We start from the raw sequence: 23830 nt of genomic DNA on the forward strand, positions 1-23830 counted from the left end.
TGTTAAAGAGATTCCAGGAGCCGATGCTGAACAAAAACAACACAACCCCGCGAAAAGATTTGCCGAAAGTCGGTCGAGTAGGGCCCGAGTGGAAGAGAAGAAGCGGGTAATAATGGATCAAACATATGGTTAACGGTGGATTTGAAGATCCAGCTGCAAACGGGTTAGCCCTATACTGTTCCAGAGAGGACGACAGGGATGACAACTTTGTTCCTGGGTCATACCTAGGATTTCGCATCGCCTCCATCGCCCACCGGCTCTTCTCTCCGTATGGACCTTCTTTGCGGCTACTCTCGCAGCTCAATCTCCTCAAAGCTTTCCACTACTTCGAATTCATCCCTCTCCTGATCAGACAGAGGCGCGTTTCCTGGCCTGTCTACCACTGCCGCCTTCATACCCGCTTGAATTGCCGCACGCACCTCGTTGACATTGTCACTCAAGAACAATATCTCCTTTGGATCTCTGCCCAATTCCGCCGCAATCTTTGCGTAGCTGCCAGCCTCTTGTTTGAGACCCGCGTTCGTGGTATCAAACCACTGTTTAATGATGTCGCGCTTGTCCAAGACAGCCTTGGGGTCGTCGGGTGAAGCAGGGTCTTTGATATGTTGGAACAAAAGCTTCTGTGCAAAGATTGACCCGCTACTGTAGATAGATATCTCTTTGCTGGTGCTTTTGCCAGCATCAGAGGCGGTAGAGGACGACCAAGTGTCCAGGCTCTGCAGTACATCAGGGTAGACAGGTGTTGAGTATACATTCGTCTTATAGCCATTTTCCCACAGGTAGCCTACTTCAGCTCAGTATTGACTTCTTACGAGCACAGAGGAGTAAACGAAAAGCATGCCAAGCTGTAAGAAGGAGCCATCTTTACCTTGTAAGTTCTTCAGATACGCAATCTTTACATCTCTCTCTGTGAGGTCTTTGACGTGGGTCTCGAATGCTTCCGGCGATGAGGCGGCTGATTCCGGGAAAGCGTCACGGTAGGATATGAAAGTCGAATCATTCCATTTTGATGCGAGGACATCAGGGAGCGCTTTTAGAGCGTATGGGAACTTTTATGATTCATGTAAGTGCTCCGTTGAGCTGACCACGCACTTGTCTCTGGAAAGAGAGCAAAATACAAGTGTGCTGGTATCTCCTTACCAACGTGTCTTTTACGAACGTGATTGGGCATACAGTGCCCTCTGAGGGGGCCCTTCCCTGTTAGCCAACGTTCCACGCAGCACTGAAAATTGCCACAACCGAGTATCTCCCACCTATATCTAGCAGGATGGCCTCAACACCCTGGAATGATTTGACCGGCTTTTGTACGGCCTGTTTCCGCTTGCGGGCGATTTTGGCTGGACGACTTTCAGCTGTCCTTGCGACAGGACTGCGGGAGCGCCTTTTCGTTGAGCGCGTTGAGACCATTGTATAAGCTTCTGTGGAGACGTGTCAGGGGCATGTCCCTATGGACATGTTCAGAGTTCCGTGTGCCATTGTGAAAAGGTCGAGGATGCGAAGAACTTGTCGTGCTACTTTTTAGCTCTGGGCTGATGGTCGCGTCGGCGACGGAAAATCTTTTCGCCACACCTGCCACCCCTTTATCTCAACCTAGGGTTTTGATACATCACCGTCAAGGTATCTAGCCCTATACATTCCGTAACACTTTACTATCCACACGCAGTACTCGTTCTTCCATACGAGGTGCATTTCTTGTTCCGGTTCACCCACAGCCATCAGCAAATGGAGGCGGAATATCACATCAGGAGCCGTCGCCTGAAGCAGGATATCATGCAAACGTCAAGGTGAAGAGAGGAAGCTCAATCCGTCACCTAATCAACGGAGCGCACTTTCACTTTGAGGGTCCCCTTGAACCTTGGCGTGAATGCATCGGTCCAGTCCATCATCTCGTCCGTTGTACCATCGTTCAATATATCAAACCTGCGAACCAGGTGGGCATATGTAGCATGGAGTTCCGCATACGCCAAGCTGCTCCACTGTTAGATGCAGATCAAAAAGACTTTCTTCACCAGTGGAGCAACCAATGCCGCTGAAGCGGGGAGATAACCCATCCTTGCCACCGACAGAAGAGATGGGTCTGTGCAGAACGTACTTTGTCCCTATACAATTGCGACTTCCACGCGAAAAACTGATCATATGGCTCTCTAGCTCATCCACATTGCTTCCGAGCCAGCGTTGAGGTCGGAAGGAGTACGGATCGGGAAATATCGCCGGGTCGTTGTTGTATACGTAGTGTGCGAAAGAAACGCGGGTCTAGAAGTGGAGTCAGACATTGAGTCGAGAAGTGGAAAGTCAATAGCGATAGCATACCCCAGGAGCGATACTCTCTCCGCAAAGAACGGCACCACTGCGCGGTACTACGCGGGCTAGACGTGCAGACGTCCCCATGGAGAATCGCAGGGATTCCTTGATGACGGCTCGCTAGAAGCACATATTAGCACGATTGGAGTACCTCCAGCGGGACTCACAAGAAATGGTAAGTTCTCCAGGTCCCTCCCTGATGCAAGGCTCTGCGTATCTGGTAGGACGGCGGTTACCTCCTGTCGTAACCGTGTCCAAAGCTCAGGCCTTTTGATCATCTCCCAGATGCCGAACGTAAGAGCGTGAGCAGTGGTATCAGTGCCAGCAAGGAACATGAGAACGGCATCCGCTGCGAGCTCATTTGGAGTTGCGACATACTGCCCTTTCTCTCGGTCAGGATTGAGGGCAGTACGGAAGATTGAAGAGGTCACCTCCTTCGAGTCGACTGGTGCTTGGGCCAGAGAGCTGATCAGATCTCTACATTGCTTCTTGTCTTCAGCTGGGAAACTAAACGATATTTCGATAGAACTTACAGCCATCATGCCTTTCATGGACGCGGCGGCCGGGAAGGCAGCCTTCACAACGTTATCGGGCAATATTGAGAAAATCACCTTGTTCATGATATTGCCGATTCTGGGGAAATCTGCGCGTTGCCCTGTAATTAGTGTCTGATCCCGCCATATGCACTAGCATGCCATTCCGGGGAGCTTTTGCCAAGATAAATGGCGGTCCCAGGTTCCTGAAAGTCAGAATGAAGGCAAACTCACACCAGAAAAAGGGCACTATTGGTCCGAACTCATGCAGGTCGACAATCAGGTTGGGGCGGAAGCGAGGAGCATCAAGAAGGTCCAGGCTCATTTGGTAGCAATAGTACATGGTGACATCCGCGGTCAGGCAGTTCAGAGCCAGGTCAAGCTCGATGGTGCCATTCTGGTCTGCTTCATCTTTCAGGCGATGCAGGAAATGCGCGATCTTCTCGTGAATGAGTGGCTCCAGGCCGTTGATCTGAGCCTTGGAGAATGCCTGCACGAAGAGATCTCGGTGGGGCTTCGCAACTCGGCCATTAGGGATGTTGAGAAGAGAACCTTCGACTTGCGGAGCATTGTAGAACTCGGGAGGACGATCGAAATCGGAGCCAGACTTGAACACACTGGCAATTGTCAGCTCGCTGGGTTTACTGAGGCATCGAACAGTGGTGACTTGCGTTCTGTAGGCGTCCCAGTCGAAGATATGCAACTCATTCGGCCGCACTCTTACGATAGGCCCTGGTTCTTGGTAAGTCGAAGTCTGAGGGGTTGCGTTGCTCGAGTACCATATTTATCATGGAGTGCTTTCAAGTGCTTGACGAGTGAGTCCTTGGTTATTAGATCGTGGTTCACCGCGTAAAGATTGGTGATTGCAGCAAGTTTGGGCCCTGGGAACCTCGCCAAAGGATGTAATGTTAACCGGTAGATAATCTTGAGGATAGTAGTAAGTAGGAGCAGCCCCAGGCCGTACAGTATGAAGAAAAGTAACGTCATCTTCCTGTGGGCACAAGCTTTTCTCGCGGGTCGAAGGCAAGCGCCGTCTAAGGGTTGGTAACTGTCCACATGGCGTCTTATACTCGATACTCGCGGTAGCCTGCATATACCGAGTATGCCGTGAATCATTGTCAGCTCAGGCCTCCCCTTTGGATGCTGCACTTGCCCACCAATCTGAGTGGCGAAATAACCACTTCGTTTATCTCTCTACAGGTTAGTCTGGGGCCAACTGGGCGGCAGGATCCACCTTTTTGAATCTACGGAGATTAAACTCAATCATCCACACTTTTAGCCACCAGCACTGGGAGTACCGATTACTGGTATCGGGAACAGGCACTCGTTCCATGAGACTTGAGGACATCGCTTACTGGGCTTACCGGCGGACGTTCTCCGGATTCTATTATGTCAGATATAAGGGGTTCAACCCCTGGATGGCCCCTAGTCAGGCAAAAGCTGCAAATACCATAGCATGCTTACGAGCACTCGTACGGACACTCACACCAAAGTCAGCCCCTTTCCCAGATGCTGACTCTCATCTGTCCAATGGTATGGTATCTACAACTTCCAGATGCGGACCGGATAAGGGAAAAGCTTGTTGAGACGCTCGACTCAGTGAGGGCAATGATCTTTTATCTCCATCATTTTCCGCTGCGTTGGGAACAGTGGATGGAAATTCTTGCACGGTCGGTAGCAGTACTTTGGCAGCTTCTGTAAGTACTCGACCCTTCAAGAATTTATCGGAATTTCAACAACCAATTCCCCCTTTCGCAATGTCGGGAACTCCCCAGATCCCCATTGCCTTGAAGGTCCTGATGGTATATAGCGCCTCTTTGAAAGTATAGCGCCACATTTTATATCGCCGGCTCTACTATGCCCAGCCCCAAGCCCTGGAAGATCCCGCGGCCGCATGCCGTCTTGTCGCGCTGTATCTGATGTACAAGGTCATGCCGGATAAAACCTCATAAGAAAAGACTCGTTACAGCCAGCCCCAGAAGAACGCCGAGTCTCACTGGACGAATGGGTGCGTCTGCTCGACTGCTTCGCGTTGTAGAGGCAGTGACACCGCTGGTCGACGTGGTCGACGCGTGTGGCGTTGTACTCGCCGACACCGCAGAAGGTGCCGATGTGACGGCGGCAGGGTGTGAGGAATTGCTCAGCGCCGTCGCTGTCGATTCCAAGGCCAAGCTCGATGCATCACTTGCCGAATCCAAAGCGGTAGTCGGGACTTCGCTGCTCGGCAGGACCGTAACTTGCGTCAGAGTCGCTGTGACGGTCGCGACGGTCGTTGGGAGGATCACAGTGGTAGAGGACTATTCAACGTTAGTAAGGCATTCCGTCACCCTGTTGAGGACAAACAAACCTGCGGCGTCGAAGAGGTAGGTCCAATGATCGCCGTGCCTGTGCCCGGAGGACTACTCGAGGTCGATGTCGTGCTCGATGTCGGGCTCGCGGTCTCCGAACAAACCCAAATCATGCCCACACCGTCCTGCGTCGCCGACGATGACTCGGAGCCTGGATCAACCACCCAGGTCAGATTGCCCGCCCACATCTGCACTTGGGCCGCGACGCTGGCATTGCAAAAGACGCCGTCATTCAGCACCAAGACCGCCTCGACTGGAGCCGGCGCATAGTTGGAGCCCGTGGTGGCGGGGCAGCCGGTGTGCAAGCACGCGGCCAGGGTGTCGCGGTACGAGCAATCGGTGCAGATGCACTGGCGCAGCATCGTGCCGGGAGTGTTATCACCGGGGCCAGCGGTGCCATTCCCGCCGACACCAGTCAGGATGGAACCGCAAGATCCAAAAGCACCAAGGAGCGCGGTGCTGAAGCACGACTGCGCGCACGCCGGGAGCTGCGTCCAGTTGGTATACATATACTGAGCGTAAGCGGCTCGTGGGAGAAGGACCAGAACGCAGGCGAGGAGGAACGTCTTCGCAAGAAGATTAAGAGTCATGAAGAATGGAGGAGGCATAGTGTCGTTTCGTGGAGCTGGTGGTATCTGATACTCGGTGTAGTCTCGTGGGTGGATTATTTGTTGAACTTTCTCTGCCTGTTCTTTTTCTCGTTCGAGGTCTGATTTGGATGGGTATAAATGTGTAAAGAAGCAAAAGGTACGAACGAAGATCCTTGCATGAACGAAACGATCTGGTTTATATAGTGTTACCATATCACTTGAGGGAGTAGACAGGTCAGCAGATGAGGAGCAAACGATACCGACGTTCCTGAGTTCATCACGCGCCCTTGGTGATCAAACCCAGTGTCAAGGAAGAGGTCGACATGTCTTTTCTCGTTTGTGGGAGAATCATCACAGCTTGCGAAGCTGTAATAGCATTTGCACGCGGCCCTCTGCACATCAAACGCGAAAGCTGGGCTGTGTAAAGGTCATAGTCCCATTATTACATCTTGTAAAACCTCGCCCCAAAAGACCATATCCATTCATTTCACTCATTATCCAGCTGCGAAGGCAAACGTGCGTTACCCCTTTTCATCCACAATACATTCACTGCCCAAATTAACAGATTTTCCATATTGACCTTCTCAATTGCCGTTCGATTCTCTCTGGTAGTTCATAGGCCAAAGACCAAGACCCATACGATAGCAAACAGACATGTTGCAAAGACAGTTTCGAACTCGAGATCCAGGCGCCCCACACCACCTGTTCTGGTTGGCGCTCCGTTTGTGCTTGTACTGGTGCTCTGGCTTGTCCGGATCGTGATTGTGGTGCTAGTGCTAGTAGTGACACCGATGCCGGAGTGAGATGTTATTGTAAGGGAAGGAGATGGGTTTTGCGTTAGCGGGCCTGTAAGGGTCCTGGAATGGCTGCCCCCACTGTTTGTGCTGGCATTCCCACTGTTGCCATACTCGCTGCTGCTACTGACGCTTCCGTACGTAACTCCGCTATTGCTGTTAGTTGCTGGCAAGGCTGCTGTCAGAGTCTCGGGAGTAGGATATCCCAGACCACTCTCAGATGGCTCCGCGCTCGTCAGAGCTGTTGAAAGGATGATGTCGCTCGTAGTGTTTCCCCAGCCTAGGGCTGTGCTATCGCATGACTCTGTAGACACAGACGGGGACGCGGAGCGCGTGATAGGAGCTGCAGGGCTGTTTGAGGAGAAGCTCAAGCTGACAGTTTTTGTTATAGTAGCTGTACTCATGAAGGAAATGGTGATTGTTGCGTTATGTGAGCACTGTGTACTCTCTGAGCATTGACCTGCGCGGCTGCTGGAAGGATATGTGGTTGGAACGGAAGGAGGTAGAGGGGCTTGTGGGAACGTCGAAGTGGACGACGAAACGGAGACCTGAGAGGTGGTGGAGGTATCGGAGATGGAGGCGGAGGAGAGAGGAAGGTAGGGAGGGATCGACTGTGCTATGGAAGGAATGTAGGAAGAGGAACTGATTGCAGAAGTGCACGGAGAAGTATCCAAGCCAGATACAGAGGTCGAGGACGCGGTTGTAGAAGCAGAGCCGGTGAATGGGCTGGTGGGTAGGCCAAAGCCAGGGTATGAGAAAGCCAGGTCGGTCTTTGCTATGTCAGAAAAGGTCTTCCGCCGTTGATAATTGGAACCTGATGACCACATACCTCAGTCGTCGACGATGTCTCTGTGCTTGTCTGCATAGATGTCAATGCCGTTGTTGGCAAGATCGGTTTGATCCTTGTGGGAGCAATTGCTCCAAAAGCACCACCAACAGCCAGTAAAATCAATGTCAAGTTGGTTGATTTCGCAATAGCCATAATGATGAAAAGAGAGACGACTTATGACTATGAGAAAAGAAAGCAATGAATGGTCACTGGTGGGAAGAGAAGATTGTACCCACGAGGCGGGCTAACAGCAACCGCGTCGATTTGGAAAACGGCAAGAACTTATACGCATTGAACAAAGTCCGATGGCCCATGTCGGAGACGAGAAACACTGCCTGAGATTAGACCTGACGAAAGTGATACCGTTCGCTGTTGTGATGCCATGAGAATGTGTCATGCTCAGGTCGGTTGAACAAGCGCAAGAAGTGATGCCAAAATATTTGGGCGCCATTCGTGAGGATGAAGCAAAAAAGAAGCTCGCTGCTTGTCCATTGTGAATGATAGTCAGTTGTTTCGTCCCAGGGCTAGGGAATGACTCTACGCCAGAGCCCGGACGGAGTCTGATGACGGGACGTAAATAATTCGGCAATGGCGACATCAACTGTAGGGGTTCTGGAAGCCTGTATAGCAGATGAGAATGGAATGCGGTGTCATCGGGAAGACATGCATGATGCCTATGAGGAAGAAGCACGAGACCAAGAAAAGTGAAGCCACCACACAAAGAAAGGCACCGTGACACGCATCGGAGATTTCTCGCACGACTTCATGACACATACAAGGTTATTAGTGTGACTTTGATGAGTGGAAGCATTCGGCCACGACGAGTTGTTGATGGAGGCTCCCGGGTCTCGCAGCGGGGATCCGTCCTTGTGTTGTTGAAAGTGCGACACAAGTGCCAGCCTTCAAGTAACAGCATTGCTGCTCCTCTTGCCTAGGGGGCTTGAAGGACAACCTTCACCTCCCTTTGGTACCCAATATTCAGAGCATTCAATTCTCCAAAAGAGGGCCGTGACCTTGTATGCCACGCCCGGAAGTGAAAGCCGTTCTCGTGTCAATAGAGTATCTTGCCAACAAGAATCCATGTCACGAAGCAGCTTGTCCCCAACCTCGCGAACTCCCAGATGTCAGCATGAGCACGAGCGGCGATGTTAGAAGCTTGAGCAGCGATAACGGTGGGAATTGAGGTTGCAGTCCAAGTACCGTTCAGGTCGCTGCTGGATGAGGCAGTGCTGGACAGCTCCACAATAACTGTTGAGGTGCTGGTCATCAAGCCTAGAACAGCAGGTGTAGTAACAGAATCGAAATCTGTGCATTTGGTTGAGGTATTGGTTGGGTTGACTGACATGTCAGGGGAAATGGACGACGCGAAGCTTGAGAATATCTGCAGAATGTTAGTTCTTCAGATCATGAGTGAGGCTTGTGGTGTGGTCAAGTAACATGCCCGAGTCTGAGGAGTACCCGCGACTGTGGCCGAAAGATTGCCTCCAGGAGCTATTCCCAAGGTGACCGTCGCTGCACCGGGGCCCGCCATGTAATAGAAGCCACTGTTCACGGAAGCGTTGCAGAAGACGGTGTTTTTGAAGACCTCGACATCGTTGTTGAAAGGATTGGTGTTGCAGGGCACATTGGCTTGGAGGCAGAGGTTGAAATTCGTGGCGGGATCAGTACTTCGACAGAAGCAGTCAATGGGGACATCCGCGCAGGCTGCGAGAGAATTGTTGACCGCCGTAGTGAAGCAATATTGCTGTCGGGATGTCAGCCTGAGTGAACGAGCCACTGCTTCTCGGGGCGAACTTACGGCGCAGTAGGGAAGCTCGGTCCAGCTGTCGTAGATCGCGTTCACAAAGGGAGAGACGATCAAGGATAGAGAGCAGAGCAGGATCGACAGTTTAAACGCCATGATGAGAATGAACGATATCCATAATTGTAGACAGAATAACAATCTGATGGAGGAAAGGACATTTAAATCGGTTGCTAAACAGTCCTTGATATAGTCGTTACGGTCACAGTAATCATCACATGATCATCACTTCCGCCTTCACTTGGTCGAAGAGTGATGGATTGCAAATTCACATGTTGTCCCTGGTGAGACTGGGCCGGGCGTCAAACGGTGCTGGCAGTGATACCGCCCAACTGCCTCAACCGGCGGATGGGCGAATGAGGAAGTGAATGAGGAGGCAGATAGACGAAGAAATGGCCATGAAGAGCCCTCCAGGCTCAATGCTATCGAGCTGTTGAAGGAGCAGGAGGTAGTCAACCTTCTACTTCAGCAAAGTGTTTCCGACCTCATGTTGTTGGCGTCCAGTTCTTATCAGCGCTTTTGACGAGGCTGAAACTCCGGATGAGCAACAGAAATGCAACATGTCATGCCTTACCAGCTTCCACCATACTATCACATCAACTGCCTGTCCCCTTTTCAAGTAAACAATGATTTCTCCCACCATGCACACCTCTGATTCGAAGTATCATCTTTGACACGTGTGACCGTCGTGGAAATCGAGTTCATGCTGGCATTGGTGCCCTGCATTGGGAATGGTGGCAGTCCCTGTCCGTTGGGATTACCCGTCATGATGAAGTTAGTGAGGTAGGCTTGAAGTGTTTTGGCGACAGGCGCGACCATATCCTGTGTCAGGTTGGTGGGCTGACCATTGTAAAACGTGTATTGCACGTCATATCCATGGAAGCCTGGCGGAACAGCGAATTGATAGGCATAAGTTTTGTTGCCGTAAGCTTTATTGAGGTAATAGGCGTTGCAGGTGAAGGATGACTCGGTGACGAACAGGATTGTTCGCTCGATGGGAGATGTGTAAGGCTGGCTTCCGTTGTAGATGGCCGGATAAAGTGTTTTCACAATGGTGTTCACCGCCGGAGCAGGTGTCTCGGGATTGAGCGTGACTATCAAATCTTCCAGCTGATCATCTGTTCGTACATTTGGTGGCGTGAAAGCTGGTCCTTCGCTGAGCATATGAGACACCATGACGCTCACGTTCTTTGCGAATTGCCCTGCATTAAGAAGCGTACCAGGTAGCGCCGGCACAAATACCCCGTCAACGGCTGGTCCGTACGTGAAACCTCCATAGTTGGACGCTCCCACTTGAAGTGCATTGGCTTTGATGATAGCAGCGGAGGACACTTGTCTGGCTTCCTGGATTGTGCTGACATTGAGCAGCGACAGAAACGTCTGGGTGATGTTTTCCTGGACAAAATACGACGGCATAGGGAGATAGCCAGGTGACTGCGGAATAGCTTGCTGGAAGGGAACACCCTTCTGGCCCCCATAGGCGGTGATCTGGTGGACCACTGAACCTCCTCCCGCCGACTCACCCATGACGGTGACCCGATTTGGGTCGCCACCGAACAGATGGATGTACTTCTGGACCCATTCCAGAGCCAAACGCTGATCGTAAAGGCCGGCATTGGAAACCCCTCCAGCAGCCTGCAAGGTAGGCCCAGCAAGCCAACCCATCGCTCCCAGGCGGTAGTTCATAGCCACAAAGATGATGCCCTCCCCTCCATTGGCCTGACTGGCTTTGATAAGACCACTAGGGTTACCGGATCCTTCTTTGGAACCTAGGGTATACCCGCCGCCATAGATCCTTATTCTTGATGAGTGAAAGGTTTCAGCAGCATTGTTTGAACTCACCAGACTACCACCGCCGCACCTGAATTTTGACGTCTCCTGATGCGACTCTTCGAACCGTCAAAGACCTTTTTGGGAACGATCACATCCAAGAACAAGCAATCTTCGGTGGTTCTTGGATCTGGCGGGGCTGGTTTGGCGTTTTGTAGGGCAATTTGAAGTTGCTCTTCGGCTTGAGTGAGGTTGAAAGATGATGCGTTCCCTGCTATAAGATCTTGGACGAACTCGGCGGAAATTGGATACCATGCAGGGAGAGCTTGTGGACAGATTCTGTCGACACTGCCGTTCTGCACGACATTATTTCTGCCTGTAGGCGGAACAGGAGCGGCAAAACGGAGGTCCCCTATTGGAGGTTGGGCATAACGTATGTTTGAGAAGTTGTACGTTTGTCCGGTTTGCTTTGGGGGAATGTCAGTATGAGCGAGGCTCTGCTTTATACCACCTAAAGACATACGTTGAAGCCGATCGCCCGGTGGATTTCGTATCCGAGATCAACCTGGGGAAGGGTAGCCTGTGTGCGAACAAGAGGGCACAGAAGCGTAATCGCTGCAATTGAAGTAGTGGTGAACGACAGCATTCTGCGAAGTTTGAGGAGAAGCCTACCTCAGAGCAACGGACAGAATCCCCAGCATGGAATTCTCGAATGGGGGAACAGCCATTACATGAAATATCCCTTCACCGCCACTGCATTGGAGAAGCACTGGTCAAAGCAGGCAACTGAGGAGACGGTTGACCCGGCTGTTCAGAAATCCTTCAACTGATCGCACGCACAAAGGTCAAGTGCGTTTCGAGCTGCCAGGACAGGAAATAGCTCCATCCTGAACACGCCCGTCAACTCCACAATCGGGATACGAGGGTGGGAGACTTCAACCGCAGATGTGGATGATTCATTGCAAGGACGGCTGAGTTTGATCTGCCTCGGTAGCATATCTGGAGAAATGGGCCGACGACACGACTCGATCCACTGGCCTCTCTCCAATGTCGCCCATTTGCTAGAGAGGTCGTCCAGAACACGCACAACAGAATAAGTTGGCACTTCGACGTCAGTATGTCAAAGCTAGATCAAAGCGGAGTGCGAAATATGTCTCTCCCCGGACCGCCCCCAAGCCTGAAAGGGAGGTTGGCTGCGAGGTCGAATCCCTTGCTCTCTTCCTCAACTAGTCATGCAGCTAACTAGCTATTGCAATGTTTTGTTTGGTCCGAGTAGAACTCTGTGGAGAGGCTTCACCAGGATGCTGGAAATGCGGGGGCAGGAGCTTGCTGGTGACGCCGTCTTCGGCAATGTCAAGGCAATGCCGGTCGGCCCATTCTCCACTCACGGGAAGGTCGTGGAGCGTTGCTTGACTCGATGGGCCATGGGCGATGGTGGGTGGTACAGGAGCGTAGACACTGTAGGCACTCGTGACACTTCGGAGCAGCGACGTGTTGACAGCTCGATCGACAGCTGGACGAGGTCAAGTCAACTCTAAATCGAAAACCCGCTTTGTGGCCTGCCAAGACAATGAAGCGTAAAAGACCGTACGAGGTATACGAGTACGGGGTACCTGCTCGCTGGGTACCTAATGATGAGCTAATAATACAAGGGAGCAGCCAGATACCACCAGGGCATGGCGCCAAAGAGAGGTATCTCGTGTCTCGCGGCTCGCTGCCAGACACCCACAGCGACCATCTGCATTCCATCTTGCTTCTAGGTTCCTTCATACTCCTCCAAAGCAGCGAGAACTTCTAGGTTAGCATTGTATACAGCATGTGCGCACATCAACCAAGATCTGAACAACCACGTCGTGCTGAGGCTTGATCAGCAACAGCAGAGCAGTCATAGCGCTTCTTCCTTCGCCACACTTCATCCGGATTGGGCTTGCCTTTGCTTTCGGGCACAAACACGGCGACGAATATCGCCCAAAACACAGCAACGCCCACGAAAATCCACCACACGTTGCTTTGAAGCGCCTTGTTCAAGACTGGGAAGAACATCGCCACCAAGAATGTCGACAACCAGTTGGCTGCAAGAGCCCAGCTGGAGACAGCTCCAACGGCTTCAGGTCCGACCAGTTCACTCGCTAGGATGAAAGGGACGGGTCCAAGCCCGATCCCAAAACTGGCCACGAATAGCCCAATGGCCACGATCATGAGGGGTTGAATATGCGTTGCTAGTCCGGCGTACAGCATCCCCGACGCCGACCCCATCCCTATAATTGAAATAAGGAGACAGGGTTTTCGGCCAAATATGTCTGGTAAAGGTGCCGCCATCAATGTGACGAGCACATTTACTGCCGAGACGATGACGGTAACCAGGCCAGCGTGCTTGGGCATGACGCTGCCCAGAATGGCGACACTGTACATGACAACGCTGTTGATACCGCAGAGCTGTTGAGCCATCATGGTACCCGTCACCGCAAGCAATGGTCGTCGATACTGTGGCATTTTGATTACGTCGATGATGGATCGGCTTGGTTCTTTGCATGGGCGCGGGCCCGTTGGGGGTCCAAGGAGGCTTTCCTCTTCCGCTTCCCCCGACATCTCCCAGTCCTCAATCTCATCCTGAATATCGGTGGCTTTCCCTCTGAGGCGCTGTAGAATACCCCGTGCCATCCGCGGCCGATTGTTTGCCGCAAGCCACTTGGGGGTTTCCGGCGTGAGCATAAGGCCAACGTGCATGAGCCCGGCAATGAAGCCGCCGGTGGCCAGCACCCAGCGCCACTGATTGGACTTGGACAGGAAAAAGCCGAGCAGCTGTGCCACAACGATGCCAAAGTTGATCTGCACTTGGGTGAAAGCTCCGAAGAAGCCACGACGGTTTGGCGGCGCCACCTCGGAAACATACATTGGTGATACGACAGTGGCAGCACCGGCTCCCAGGCCAGAGAGAGCCCTGCCCATGGCCATCAGCCATATTCTACCCGCGAGGGCTTCAGCAATAGGTCCGCCGGCCAGGAAAAAAGTCGCCCATCTCAAAGCAAACAGCCGGCCGAATCTTGTAGCCACGGCGCCGCTCACGATGGCCCCGAAGAACCCTCCGACAGTAAACATGGACTGGACCATTCCCCATTGGAAAGAATTCATTGGAATGCACCGAGGAAGCCCGAGAGCGACATATCCGGGGAGCTGGTCGTTCTGGCAAGTGATGACCTTTTGAGGGGCATTGAGCTCTCCCTAGTAACTGTCAGTCCGGATCCCTTGATCAGTCTTGGTGTTCCAACACTTACCAAGTGGTATCCGAAGAGCAGAGGACCAAGCGTCACAATGTAGACGCTGAAGAGGAGCAAAAGGGTGAAACCTTTCGCCTTTGGAGGGTCCATCAGGCCCTTGGGGGGCAGAGGTGGAGAGGTTTCGGTCTGCTTGAGGGCCCTGTAGCCACTACTGGTCCTAGTCAGCACACCTCGATCCATGTTGGGAGAGGACAGTTGGTGATGGTGAACCAAGCCCAGAATGCTCCCAGGAAGACCACTCACCCTTATAATATGGTCCTAAAGACAATAACACCAAACTTGAACGCGATACTGGAGCCAATGCTGTAGATCGTTGCGTAATGATGCAGAAACTCTGCCCGCAGGCAGACGGATTGTTTGCATTCTCCATGGTTGATTGAGAAGGAAGCGGCGGCCTCCGATGGGAAGCATAGAAGGAGAGGACGAGCGAGGACGAGGGATTGGACGCTATTGGTGCAATTTACTAGTAAAATGGGAGTCGCGCTAGTTGCAGGCCCTCGAACGGGGGAAAGTGCAGCCGTGCCGTGGCCTCGCCGCGTATCATTGGTCAACGACAGAATGCCAAGTCGTACATGAAGTCGACGTGCCTCGTACCGCCCAACGCCCCATGGCGAGGCTTTCGTTCCCAAACCTCGCTTCCATCGCCCTTGATGTCGATCATTTCGCCTCCATGGGACTTTTATGCTTTCCAGTCTTAATGTGCATCTGACTATTCATCGTTTTCTTTCAGATTTCCATCAAGGGTCCTGCTCCTAGCAGGGCGACCCGTGTTCTGATCTACCGGAAAATTCGTTTGCCCCTCGGCTTTGGCCACACCATCAGCGGAATCGGGCGGACGCTGCCTGTCCAGCCTTGTGGGAAGCAGCCTTGCTGAAGATATCGTTTTGAAAGATGAATGCTGCTCGGTGATGTCGGTGATGACGTTGCGCCCGTGGTAGATTGGACTTTTGTTCAAAGCACAGAAGACCTAAGATCTTGTGGGGGAATTGAACAGCATGTCGATACCTGGCATGTCCCGCCCAGGCACAAGTCTGAGCATCGCCCAACAGCTTCGCAAGACTACTCAGTTGGCCTTAGAAGGTATACCCGACTTTCGTGGTTCTGTCCTTCCGGGCTCCTGTCCGCCCGTGGCTGAGCACCAGACACGGAAGCAAGCTGACATGAACGGCTAGATTCCGTCCGGAGTCTCGACAAGAAACAATCTGGCAACAATTATACGGCAAAGGTAAAAATCGGCCACAAGTACAACATTATCGGCTTCATTAGCAGTGGAACATATGGTCGAGTTTACAAGGCTGTGGAGAAGAACCCCAAAGGTGATCCCGCCAGTCCTGTAGGAACGTCTCCGCCCAAGGAACTATATGCCATCAAAAAGTAATGTCACAAGATCTTTGTAATCGAGATGTCATCTGACCTTTATCAACAGATTTAAACCCGAGAAAGAAGGTGACAATGTACAGTATACCGGCTTGTCTCAATCGGCCATCCGGGAAATGTCATTGTGCACCGAATTGTCTCATCCAAACTTGGTTCACCTGGCCGAGATCATCCTAGAGGACAAGTGTGTCTTCATGGTCTTCGAATACTGCGAGCATGACCTACTTCAAATCATCCACCACCACACCCAGCCGACCAGGCGGCCGATCCCTGCGACCATGATCAAGTCGATTCTGTTTCAACTTCTCAACGGCTTGTACTATCTCCACCAGAATTGGGTGATCCACCGCGATCTGAAGCCGGCCAATATCATGGTCACCAGCTCCGGACACGTGCGCATTGGAGACCTGGGACTTGCCCGACTATTCCATAAACCTCTGTCGTCGCTGTACTCTGGTGACAAGGTCGTGGTTACCATATGGTACCGTAGCCCCGACCTCCTCCTGGGTGCACGTCATTACACGCCATCTATCGATCTATGGGCTGTCGGCTGCATCTTTGCCGAACTGCTTAGCCTCAGACCGATCTTCAAGGGAGAAGAAACGAAGATGGATAGTAAGAAGACCGTACCGTTTCAGAGAAATCAGATGGGTAAGATTGTGGAAATCTTGGGTATGCCTCGACGCGAAAATTGGAAGGGCCTGGTGGACATGCCAGAATATCCACAGTTGCAGTCACTGATTGTTTCCCGTGGTGGTATGCCTGGAGGTCTATATCCGACCCCTCCTACATCTCTGAACCGTGGATCTGGTGGCAACAACGGGAGTGGTCTAGAGGCGTGGTATAACAACTGCATCCGACACGCCAGCTACCCTCCGGAAAAGTCTCCCGGTCAACGAGGCTTTCAACTCTTATCGGAATTGTTCGAATACGACCCGGATCTACGATTGACGGCCGAGCAAGCTCTCCACCACGAATACTTTAGAAACACCGACGACGGGCCGAACAAAGGCAAGATCTGGGTCAGCAACAATTGCTTCGAAGGCCTGAACGAGGTGTATCCGCACCGGAGGGTGAGCACAGAAACGAACGATATTGGGACAGGCAGTTTGCCGGGGACGAAAAGAGGAGGGTTGCCAGATGACACGCTTCTCCCGGCGTCAAAAAGGAGATAGCGACTCCATGAACTCACTGGGAGGCCTGTACAACCGTTGGCGATACAAGCCAATCCGAACTTTGGCGGCTACAAACCAACCTCGATCGCCGACTGGGAGAGAGCCTTCGCGAGACGTCCGACCGCACCACGCGCCTCACAGATTCGGCAGGCGCGCTCGCAAGCGTTTTCCCAGGCATTGGAGCGCTCATTAGCAGCATTGTCCGAAGAGGAACGACTTCGGAAGGAAACCCTGGCCCCGACGCCGCAAGCCGACGAGAAGACATTTTCGCCAATAATCTGTCTATGGGACAGTGCGCCTTCAATGACTTAACGCAACATTTGTGGTAAAGGAATGACCAGGCAATCGTGGTCTCGAAGCGAGTGGTCACTTTGGCTGGATATTGGCACTGGGATGGGGAGCAGGTGCATGAGAGGGTCGGCGTGGTCAGCCTCATTGCTAGCATTTAGTATTCGGTTCAAGTTCAGCATCATGGCCAGCCAAGGGTATTTTGTTGCACAAAATGCCTTTTTTTTCACATTGTCTCCTGGATTTGTGACCAGAGATCATTTAAAGCTTTTTCTTTTTCCCTAGGTCTGTTCTGTTCTTTGGGTTTGTCATTCCGCCATTTCGTAGCAGCTCCGAGAGCTCCGTTTACCAGAGTGGACATATTTCCCCATTGACACTGCCGTAGCCACTTTGCCATGCCATTGCAATCGCCATAGGAGAGGAGCCACGAAAACGCAGCCCATGCAATCTCCGCGGCTAGACTTTGTCTCGCAAGAGCACCACCTCTCGAATCTCTTCTCGTCTCGTCTTGGTAGTTTCCCTCAAGACGACATCTTTTTCCATCCTCCCACACCACTCCATGGAGGAAAACCACGCGACAACCTGAGTTGTGCCCGTTCTTCCCCATCACCCCCTTAATCATCCACACACACGCGCGCATCCAAATATGCAAAGGAAGAGAAGAACCCCTTACGCCTGCGCGGTCTTAGCGGCCTGCTGGGGGTTGACCTTCTTGCCGTCCTTGTTGTATCGGACTCGCGGGGGCGGGGCGCGGTTTCGGCGGCCCTCGCGCGACCGGACGCGCACGATCTTGCCGTGGATGGCGCACGACACGCAGTACTGCAGCTTCAAGTACATCTTGGGGACGGCGTAATCGGCGAAGACGGACGCATCGGAGATATCACCTGCTCATTCGGAATCCCCATCTTTGTCAGTTCACACTTTTCTCCAATTTCCCTTTTTTCCCCCCAGCGCGTGGTTCCCCTCGAATGTAATACGTACGGATTGCTGCCGACTCGACCATGTTGCGGATCGTGAATCTCTTGATGGCTTTATCTTTGGGGACACAGCGAGAGCAGTTGGAACACCGGACGGGCTTGACTCTGCCTCTGCCCTTCTTGTTCCGACCGCTGGTGATGTTGTCAGAAGATTCAATTTGAATTGCAACACGAGGAGAAATGGCCTACTTGGAAGCTCGTTTCTTGACCATTTTGAGTATCGGTGAGGGCGACGGGCTCTAGAAGGTTGGGTGAAATTGTTGTGAAAGTTGCAGAGAAGCTGGGCGTTTAGCAACTGCGAATAATCCCACAAAGTGCATTTTCGAAGGTGCGGTGGGTGGGCGCCAAGTATGACACCCGCGGCTAGTCCGAAAAAGGTTAGGTGTGGCGGTGTGGCTGGTGAGCGAGTTGAGCTCTTTGGGACTAGGGCGAACGGCCAGCCTCATTGCGATCCTCAACAACATACCAAGCACTTCAAATTGGCTGCCATTCTCATTCACCATCTAGTTGCCCGTGGTTCGGATACACTATCAGCTACATTGGGTCTTTGGGGCCCCAAAGCCACATTCGAAATGTGTTGTGAGACTGAACCACTGCCAACACTGTGTCGCCAAAGCCATGTTCCCATGATCAGACTATCCAAGCGAGCCGGAGTCATTCAACCTATCTCTCCTTTCAAGTGTTCTGGCTTCGTCCCGGTCTCGGACTACTAGTTCCCTAGCACGGGCCGACGTAAGAACAAATTGTTAAACTAGGGCAGCATCATCTTGCTTGCCTTCGAAGCAGTCTCGGAGCCCTATGCTCCAGTTCAAGTTGAAGAACTGAGCAAAGCGAGTAAATATTTGACTGAGAAATTAATATTACCTGGCCAGAAATAGGTTCACTAGCAGATTCTTACCACCAAGCCTTTGACCTCCAGGAAACCACGCCATAGAAAACCCGCAGCACGTTCGAACAAAGAAGACTCACCCGGCGACAAAAGCTGAACCGGGGCCTTTTTGATGATAATTGAAATCCCTCCGTAAGCCAGATAGACAAGGGTCAGAGAGTCAGGAGGTTGCAACTTGCACCGGATTAGGGGGCGATAGTAGTCCGGAATCAGCCAATCTCTACACCCTGGGATTTTCGTTGAAACATGATCCCTTACCTCCTCAAAACAACTCAGAATCGATGCAACGGACCTCAAGAACAATCTCTGGTAGGTCGGTAAGGACAATGTACAGATCAGTCGAAAAGAGGTTGGAAGAGAGCCGGTGCGTCTGCTGGCCCTGAGGCAACCAGATTCAACGTCTGCAAGTCCCATACTTCCTCGAGCCCGCCAAAGTTAGGATTTTCGAAGTCACTGTTCGTCGGAAAGGAAATAAATTCGTCAAAAATGGCATCGGCTGGATCGTTGTTGGGTTCGGCCACAATACTTTGCGCCGTGGGTTGTTTCTCGGCTGGTTCCAAGTCCGAGGCCGGCAGCGAACGGTCACTTTCCGCTTGAGAGCTAGAGCTCGCTCCTCTTGTGAGCGACGGTGCTTTCGGTCCCACTTCGCTGCGAGAGCTTTTAGATGGCGGTCTGCCTCCATCAATTGGCATGGGCAAGGAGTATGTCAAACGAGACAGGATGCCGTAGCAAACTGCTCCAGTCTTAGTTAAGCCGCGGAGTTGCTTCAGCATATTAAGCGCCGAGTAGATTGAGTCGAGCATCTCCGGACGCCGCGGAAGGGCCTCGTGTCTGTCATGGATGATCGCGGCGCACATAACAGCAGCGGTGTCGAAAATTGTACACGTGACAATATGGGCTTTAGCTGCTGCTGGGAACGTCAGGTCGAAGAGTCGAGTGCCAGTCTCCATCGTCTTTAAGCAGGTGTCAACCGCCGCCACTCGTAGGCAACTTGTCATCTCCGGCAACAAATTCCGCGGCTCTTGACCCGTTAGAATCGACTTCAGAATACTCAACTTAGAGCGATAGCACATTGTGTGAAGATGTTCGCGCTGGAGCTGTAGATGTGGATAATCCCTATCCCATGACGTGTCTGGTTCTGTGATGCTGAAAGGTTTGGGAAATGCCTTCTGCCAACAGTCCACTTCTTCCAGAGCGGCGAGCATGTTCTTCGAGTCCTGTGGATCTCGGTCTTCTTTGGAAGACATTGTCAAGCAGATTTCATACAGTAGTTTGGTTTGTACGAATGGAGAGGGTGGTCCAAGTGTGTCATCAGGTTCTTCGAGGCGAGCATGCGGCGTAGCAATGGCAGAGCTTTTGTGATCGATCAGGAATGGGCGTGACAACCACAAGGACATTTGCCTCAATAAAGGCTTAGTCGGCAACCCGGTACCTATTGGCAGGTATGCTTACCAATCCCACATGTAGAGGAGGCACCATGTTCGCCTCCTCATTTCCAGCTCAAAGCTAGACACGCCTTTTGCGAGGCTGTCTCTGTGTAAACCTGTGTGAATTCAGCTGGAGCTGTCACTAAGTCGATCGGAGACAGCTGCCTACCGATTTCTTGTGCTTCCCGAATAGCTGCTCCAAGGGAATGCCATGCTTCGACAAACTTGGCCTCTGACTTGTACCAGGTTGCAGTGAGAAACAATTGTTGTATCTGCGTCAAGCCGCCTTTGCCGGGACTGAAGCATCGACTCAAACGTTCGGCTTCTTTATTATATCGTTCAGCAAGTGCTTGACTCTGTATCGCCAATTCCGACTCGATCTCTCGTCGCAAAGAAGTCTCCAGGTACTGCATCGAGCATGAACAAATCCTCAGAACTAAACAAGTCAATAGGGGATTAACTGCCCGTCCTGCGGATCGCCGAGACCACCACTCTGCGTATTGCTCTAGGAACTGAGGCGGGTAGATGCTATAGTAGAAGAAGTTGACATGTCGGAAAAAGTTTTGTATCAGAGTATCTCCTAGGTGTCAGCAGCAAACGATAAAGACCCTAGGGAGGATTGTACCTGTCAGATGTCTGGGAGGGAGAACACTGAGAGCAGACGCAACCTCCTCCGCTAGATCATCTCCATGATGGGTTGGATTCTCGGTGCGCTCGGGAAGGTGAGTGGAACGCCTTCACAGAAACCCGACGAGCATACCTTTGAATTTGGCATACTGAGGTTGAAATGTGCAATTCCTGGCATGTAACCCAGGGCAGTCAAAGCAGGATCTTCTTCCAATTCGAGATCATCTTGGCCATCTTCGAAGGTCTTCACGGCATCTTCTCCGATGCGCCTCTTGAGCCCCGGTGCTTGACTACTCATGAGTGAGTTGGAAGAAGCTTCCATATCTTCAAATGTCAAGTACCTCGGTAGCTGTTGGGCTGAAGCAGGATTTGACAAGGTCGTCTTTCGTGTGAAATTACAAAGGTCGGGCACTTTTCGGGAGCGGCAATGATTGCAAGGCCACTCACGATTGCACTGTCACCAATCATTACCTGGCGCAGCTGGGGTTCTACAAGAGGCATTTTACCTTTTGCTTGCGGCGCTGACATTCTGTGCAAGCCACCGGCTGGAGATCCGAAGAATCAATCATGGCAAAGCGTATCAAAGATGCAAGAGTTTCTTGCAATAAATGGGCTGGAGATTGTGTCGCGATGCGAAATTCAATCTTGCACCCGCATGAATCATTAAATTGAGGTGTTCTCGGATCCCAGGTGAGGTTGGTTGGAACCAGGTCGCCAGATCAAGCTGTGTGCAGCGAGGCTGAGATACTAGTACTCCGGTCTCCCGAGGCTGAGCTAATCTGTGTTAGGAAAGGCGAATTAACTGCGCATCTTTCCCTGCAGCCATTGATTTTGGCCATGGACAGAGTATGTCGACCTTAACGTGGTGATTTCTTTAGCAGCTATTACCGCGCTGCTCTCACGGCAGAGACCGTGACCGCCCACCATGTCCCTGTCAATATGTACAGAATGCCTTTTGCGGCTAAAACTCTCCTCGAGCGCCCCCAGAGGTCTTGCTGTCACCGCATCGACCTGGACACAAACAACCTCTTTCCACAGCTCTGCAGCACAATATAAATCCCCTTTGCTTAAGAAGAAAGTCCCCCAAGCCAAGCCCACAGTTACTAGAGCTCGTCAATCCCAATCCGCGCGCCTGAAGAAGAAAAGCCGCGAGCGTCCCAAGCTACCTCCTGTCGGCGAACGTCGAGCCCAACGCCGTCGCATCATCCTCTCAAACACCAACGCCTTGCCCGTATCGGACGTGGAGACCTGGAGCAAGGAAAATATGGTTGACGAGAAGTCTGTGGGACACATGATGGCGCTTGATGGTGGACTGTTGGATCAATTGAGAGATTCAGGAGCCTTTAAGACGACGCAAAACTGGGGTCTATTCCGCAGGCCGGCGACTTTGATACGAGAGGAGACACTTCGAATCGCGAAAGACATGGAAAGTGTCAAGCAGGAGGGAGATAAGAAGAAGGTTGTCAAACATTTAGTCATTGGCGAGAAGGCCAGCGGGAAAAGTATTCTCATGCTGCAGGCCATGGGCATGGCGTACATGGATCATTGGATCGTCCTCAATGTCCCAGAAGGTAGGAGCATCTCCGTCTTTTTCTGTGCGCAGAGGCGGAATCGCTGACTTTTCATTCCTATAGCACAAGATTTCGTCAACAACACGTCTTCATACGCCCCTCTTCGACACGCCGAAGACGAGTCTGAACACATGTACATCCAACCACACCTGACCCAACTCCTGCTCACCCGCATTGCCGCCTCGAACGAATCCGTCCTGAAGTCCCTGCGACTGAACCACGCTCATCCCAAACCACTCTCTCTGAAGAACAACTCTACTTTACTGGATCTCGCTCAAAAAGGCGCAGGCGACCACCACCTCTCGTGGCAAGCATGGCAAGCCTTGTACAAAGAACTTACCGAACCAGGACAGCACCAACGTCCACCGGTCTTGGTTGCCGCCGATGGCGTAGACCATTGGATGGGCCCCACAGCATACCGCGACAGCGAGCATAAAATTCTTCACTCGCATCAATTCATGCTGGTGAAGCAATTCATCAATTTCCTATTCACGGCCAGAACATCGAATACATCGCCCTTCATCAACGGCGGCATGGTCCTCTACAGCACCTCGGGCTCGAACACTCCCGCCTACCCTACCTTCGACCTTGTTCTCTCGCAGATGCGCGCTGTCCAAGTCCACTCCATCTCTCCGGCACACCCAGATTTCCCCCTGCCGAAGCCCTACAGTAAACCCGACCCACGCGTGCTCGCTCTCTCTGCACCAGCCACTCGCGGAGATTTGAACCTGTTGGAACTGAAAGGGTTGAATAGACTAGAGTCGAGGGGATATTTGGAATATTTTGCAAAGAGTGGGCTGTTGCACAAACGCATCACGGATGGCCTGGTGAGTGAGATGAGGGGTCTGAGCGGCGGCGGAGTCGTGGGTGAGTTGGCGAGGTTGAGTAGACGTGTGATTGCTTGAAAGCAAGCACCTGGAGACTGCTTAGGTGGCAGACGGGTGGTATTCGAGGTATAGATCACCGACCACAGTGGGGAAGGGGGATCAGACGAGATTGGAGGTCTGGGGAGATCAACCAAGTGCTGGTGCTTTTTGTGCATCAGAGAACGGCTGGAAGAGGCATCAAACACGACCTCCCTTGGCTACCGTTATTGCTGGAAGTGGAAAGATTCGGCATGGATGGCTGGTTCAGACCAGGATAGCACGTAGACTGAGCTGCGTCCTGTGTGATATCAAGGAGAACTGTGTACGATACAGGTACTATTAAAGCACGCAACACCTACACATGCCTATAGGGACGAGATATCCAAAGG

The 23830-nt window shown here is 52.1% G+C and overlaps 11 protein-coding genes across 11 annotated transcripts; 2 read left to right on the forward strand and 9 right to left on the reverse strand.

Annotated features, from left to right (window-relative positions):
• Nucleotides 1-287: 287 nt before the first annotated feature.
• On the reverse strand, nt 288-1407 carry Z520_06627 (uncharacterized protein; the record flags this gene model as incomplete). Its single annotated transcript, XM_016777127.1, has 3 exons — nt 288-784; nt 869-1049; nt 1210-1407. The coding sequence occupies 3 exons, from the start codon at nt 1405-1407 to the stop codon at nt 288-290; spliced, it is 876 nt and encodes a 291-aa protein (XP_016631972.1).
• A 404-nt stretch (nt 1408-1811) lies between these two features.
• Z520_06628 (uncharacterized protein) lies at nt 1812-3821 on the reverse strand (the record flags this gene model as incomplete). Its single annotated transcript, XM_016777128.1, has 6 exons — nt 1812-1968; nt 2093-2253; nt 2311-2421; nt 2469-2956; nt 3069-3566; nt 3614-3821. The coding sequence occupies 6 exons, from the start codon at nt 3819-3821 to the stop codon at nt 1812-1814; spliced, it is 1623 nt and encodes a 540-aa protein (XP_016631973.1).
• A 959-nt stretch (nt 3822-4780) lies between these two features.
• Z520_06629 (uncharacterized protein) lies at nt 4781-5790 on the reverse strand (the record flags this gene model as incomplete). The annotated part of the gene is made up of 2 exons (XM_016777129.1): nt 4781-5131; nt 5182-5790. 2 exons carry the CDS (start codon nt 5788-5790, stop codon nt 4781-4783), a joined length of 960 nt encoding a protein of 319 aa, XP_016631974.1.
• Nucleotides 5791-6385: 595 nt separating this feature from the next.
• On the reverse strand, nt 6386-7548 carry Z520_06630 (uncharacterized protein; the record flags this gene model as incomplete). The annotated part of the gene is made up of 2 exons (XM_016777130.1): nt 6386-7336; nt 7396-7548. 2 exons carry the CDS (start codon nt 7546-7548, stop codon nt 6386-6388), a joined length of 1104 nt encoding a protein of 367 aa, XP_016631975.1.
• An 898-nt stretch (nt 7549-8446) lies between these two features.
• On the reverse strand, nt 8447-9295 carry Z520_06631 (uncharacterized protein; the record flags this gene model as incomplete). Its single annotated transcript, XM_016777131.1, has 3 exons — nt 8447-8776; nt 8861-9139; nt 9194-9295. The coding sequence occupies 3 exons, from the start codon at nt 9293-9295 to the stop codon at nt 8447-8449; spliced, it is 711 nt and encodes a 236-aa protein (XP_016631976.1).
• A 516-nt stretch (nt 9296-9811) lies between these two features.
• Nucleotides 9812-11612, reverse strand: Z520_06632 (uncharacterized protein; the record flags this gene model as incomplete). The annotated part of the gene is made up of 3 exons (XM_016777132.1): nt 9812-10991; nt 11039-11433; nt 11490-11612. The coding sequence occupies 3 exons, from the start codon at nt 11610-11612 to the stop codon at nt 9812-9814; spliced, it is 1698 nt and encodes a 565-aa protein (XP_016631977.1).
• A 592-nt stretch (nt 11613-12204) lies between these two features.
• On the reverse strand, nt 12205-14424 carry Z520_06633 (uncharacterized protein; the record flags this gene model as incomplete). The annotated part of the gene is made up of 3 exons (XM_016777133.1): nt 12205-12479; nt 12799-14188; nt 14242-14424. 3 exons carry the CDS (start codon nt 14422-14424, stop codon nt 12205-12207), a joined length of 1848 nt encoding a protein of 615 aa, XP_016631978.1.
• An 815-nt stretch (nt 14425-15239) lies between these two features.
• Nucleotides 15240-16796, forward strand: Z520_06634 (uncharacterized protein; the record flags this gene model as incomplete). The annotated part of the gene is made up of 3 exons (XM_016777134.1): nt 15240-15324; nt 15417-15618; nt 15671-16796. 3 exons carry the CDS (start codon nt 15240-15242, stop codon nt 16794-16796), a joined length of 1413 nt encoding a protein of 470 aa, XP_016631979.1.
• Nucleotides 16797-17753: 957 nt separating this feature from the next.
• On the reverse strand, nt 17754-18273 carry Z520_06635 (40S ribosomal protein S26E; the record flags this gene model as incomplete). Its single annotated transcript, XM_016777135.1, has 3 exons — nt 17754-17968; nt 18066-18193; nt 18251-18273. The coding sequence occupies 3 exons, from the start codon at nt 18271-18273 to the stop codon at nt 17754-17756; spliced, it is 366 nt and encodes a 121-aa protein (XP_016631980.1).
• Nucleotides 18274-19285: 1012 nt separating this feature from the next.
• On the reverse strand, nt 19286-21302 carry Z520_06636 (uncharacterized protein; the record flags this gene model as incomplete). The annotated part of the gene is made up of 5 exons (XM_016777136.1): nt 19286-20303; nt 20403-20493; nt 20547-20957; nt 21003-21081; nt 21138-21302. The coding sequence occupies 5 exons, from the start codon at nt 21300-21302 to the stop codon at nt 19286-19288; spliced, it is 1764 nt and encodes a 587-aa protein (XP_016631981.1).
• A 627-nt stretch (nt 21303-21929) lies between these two features.
• Nucleotides 21930-23480, forward strand: Z520_06637 (uncharacterized protein; the record flags this gene model as incomplete). The annotated part of the gene is made up of 2 exons (XM_016777137.1): nt 21930-22575; nt 22639-23480. The coding sequence occupies 2 exons, from the start codon at nt 21930-21932 to the stop codon at nt 23478-23480; spliced, it is 1488 nt and encodes a 495-aa protein (XP_016631982.1).
• Between the last annotated feature and the right edge of the window lie 350 nt (nt 23481-23830).

This window comes from Fonsecaea multimorphosa (assembly GCF_000836435.1).
Source record: "Fonsecaea multimorphosa CBS 102226 unplaced genomic scaffold supercont1.12, whole genome shotgun sequence".
NCBI lineage: Eukaryota > Fungi > Ascomycota > Eurotiomycetes > Chaetothyriales > Herpotrichiellaceae > Fonsecaea > Fonsecaea multimorphosa.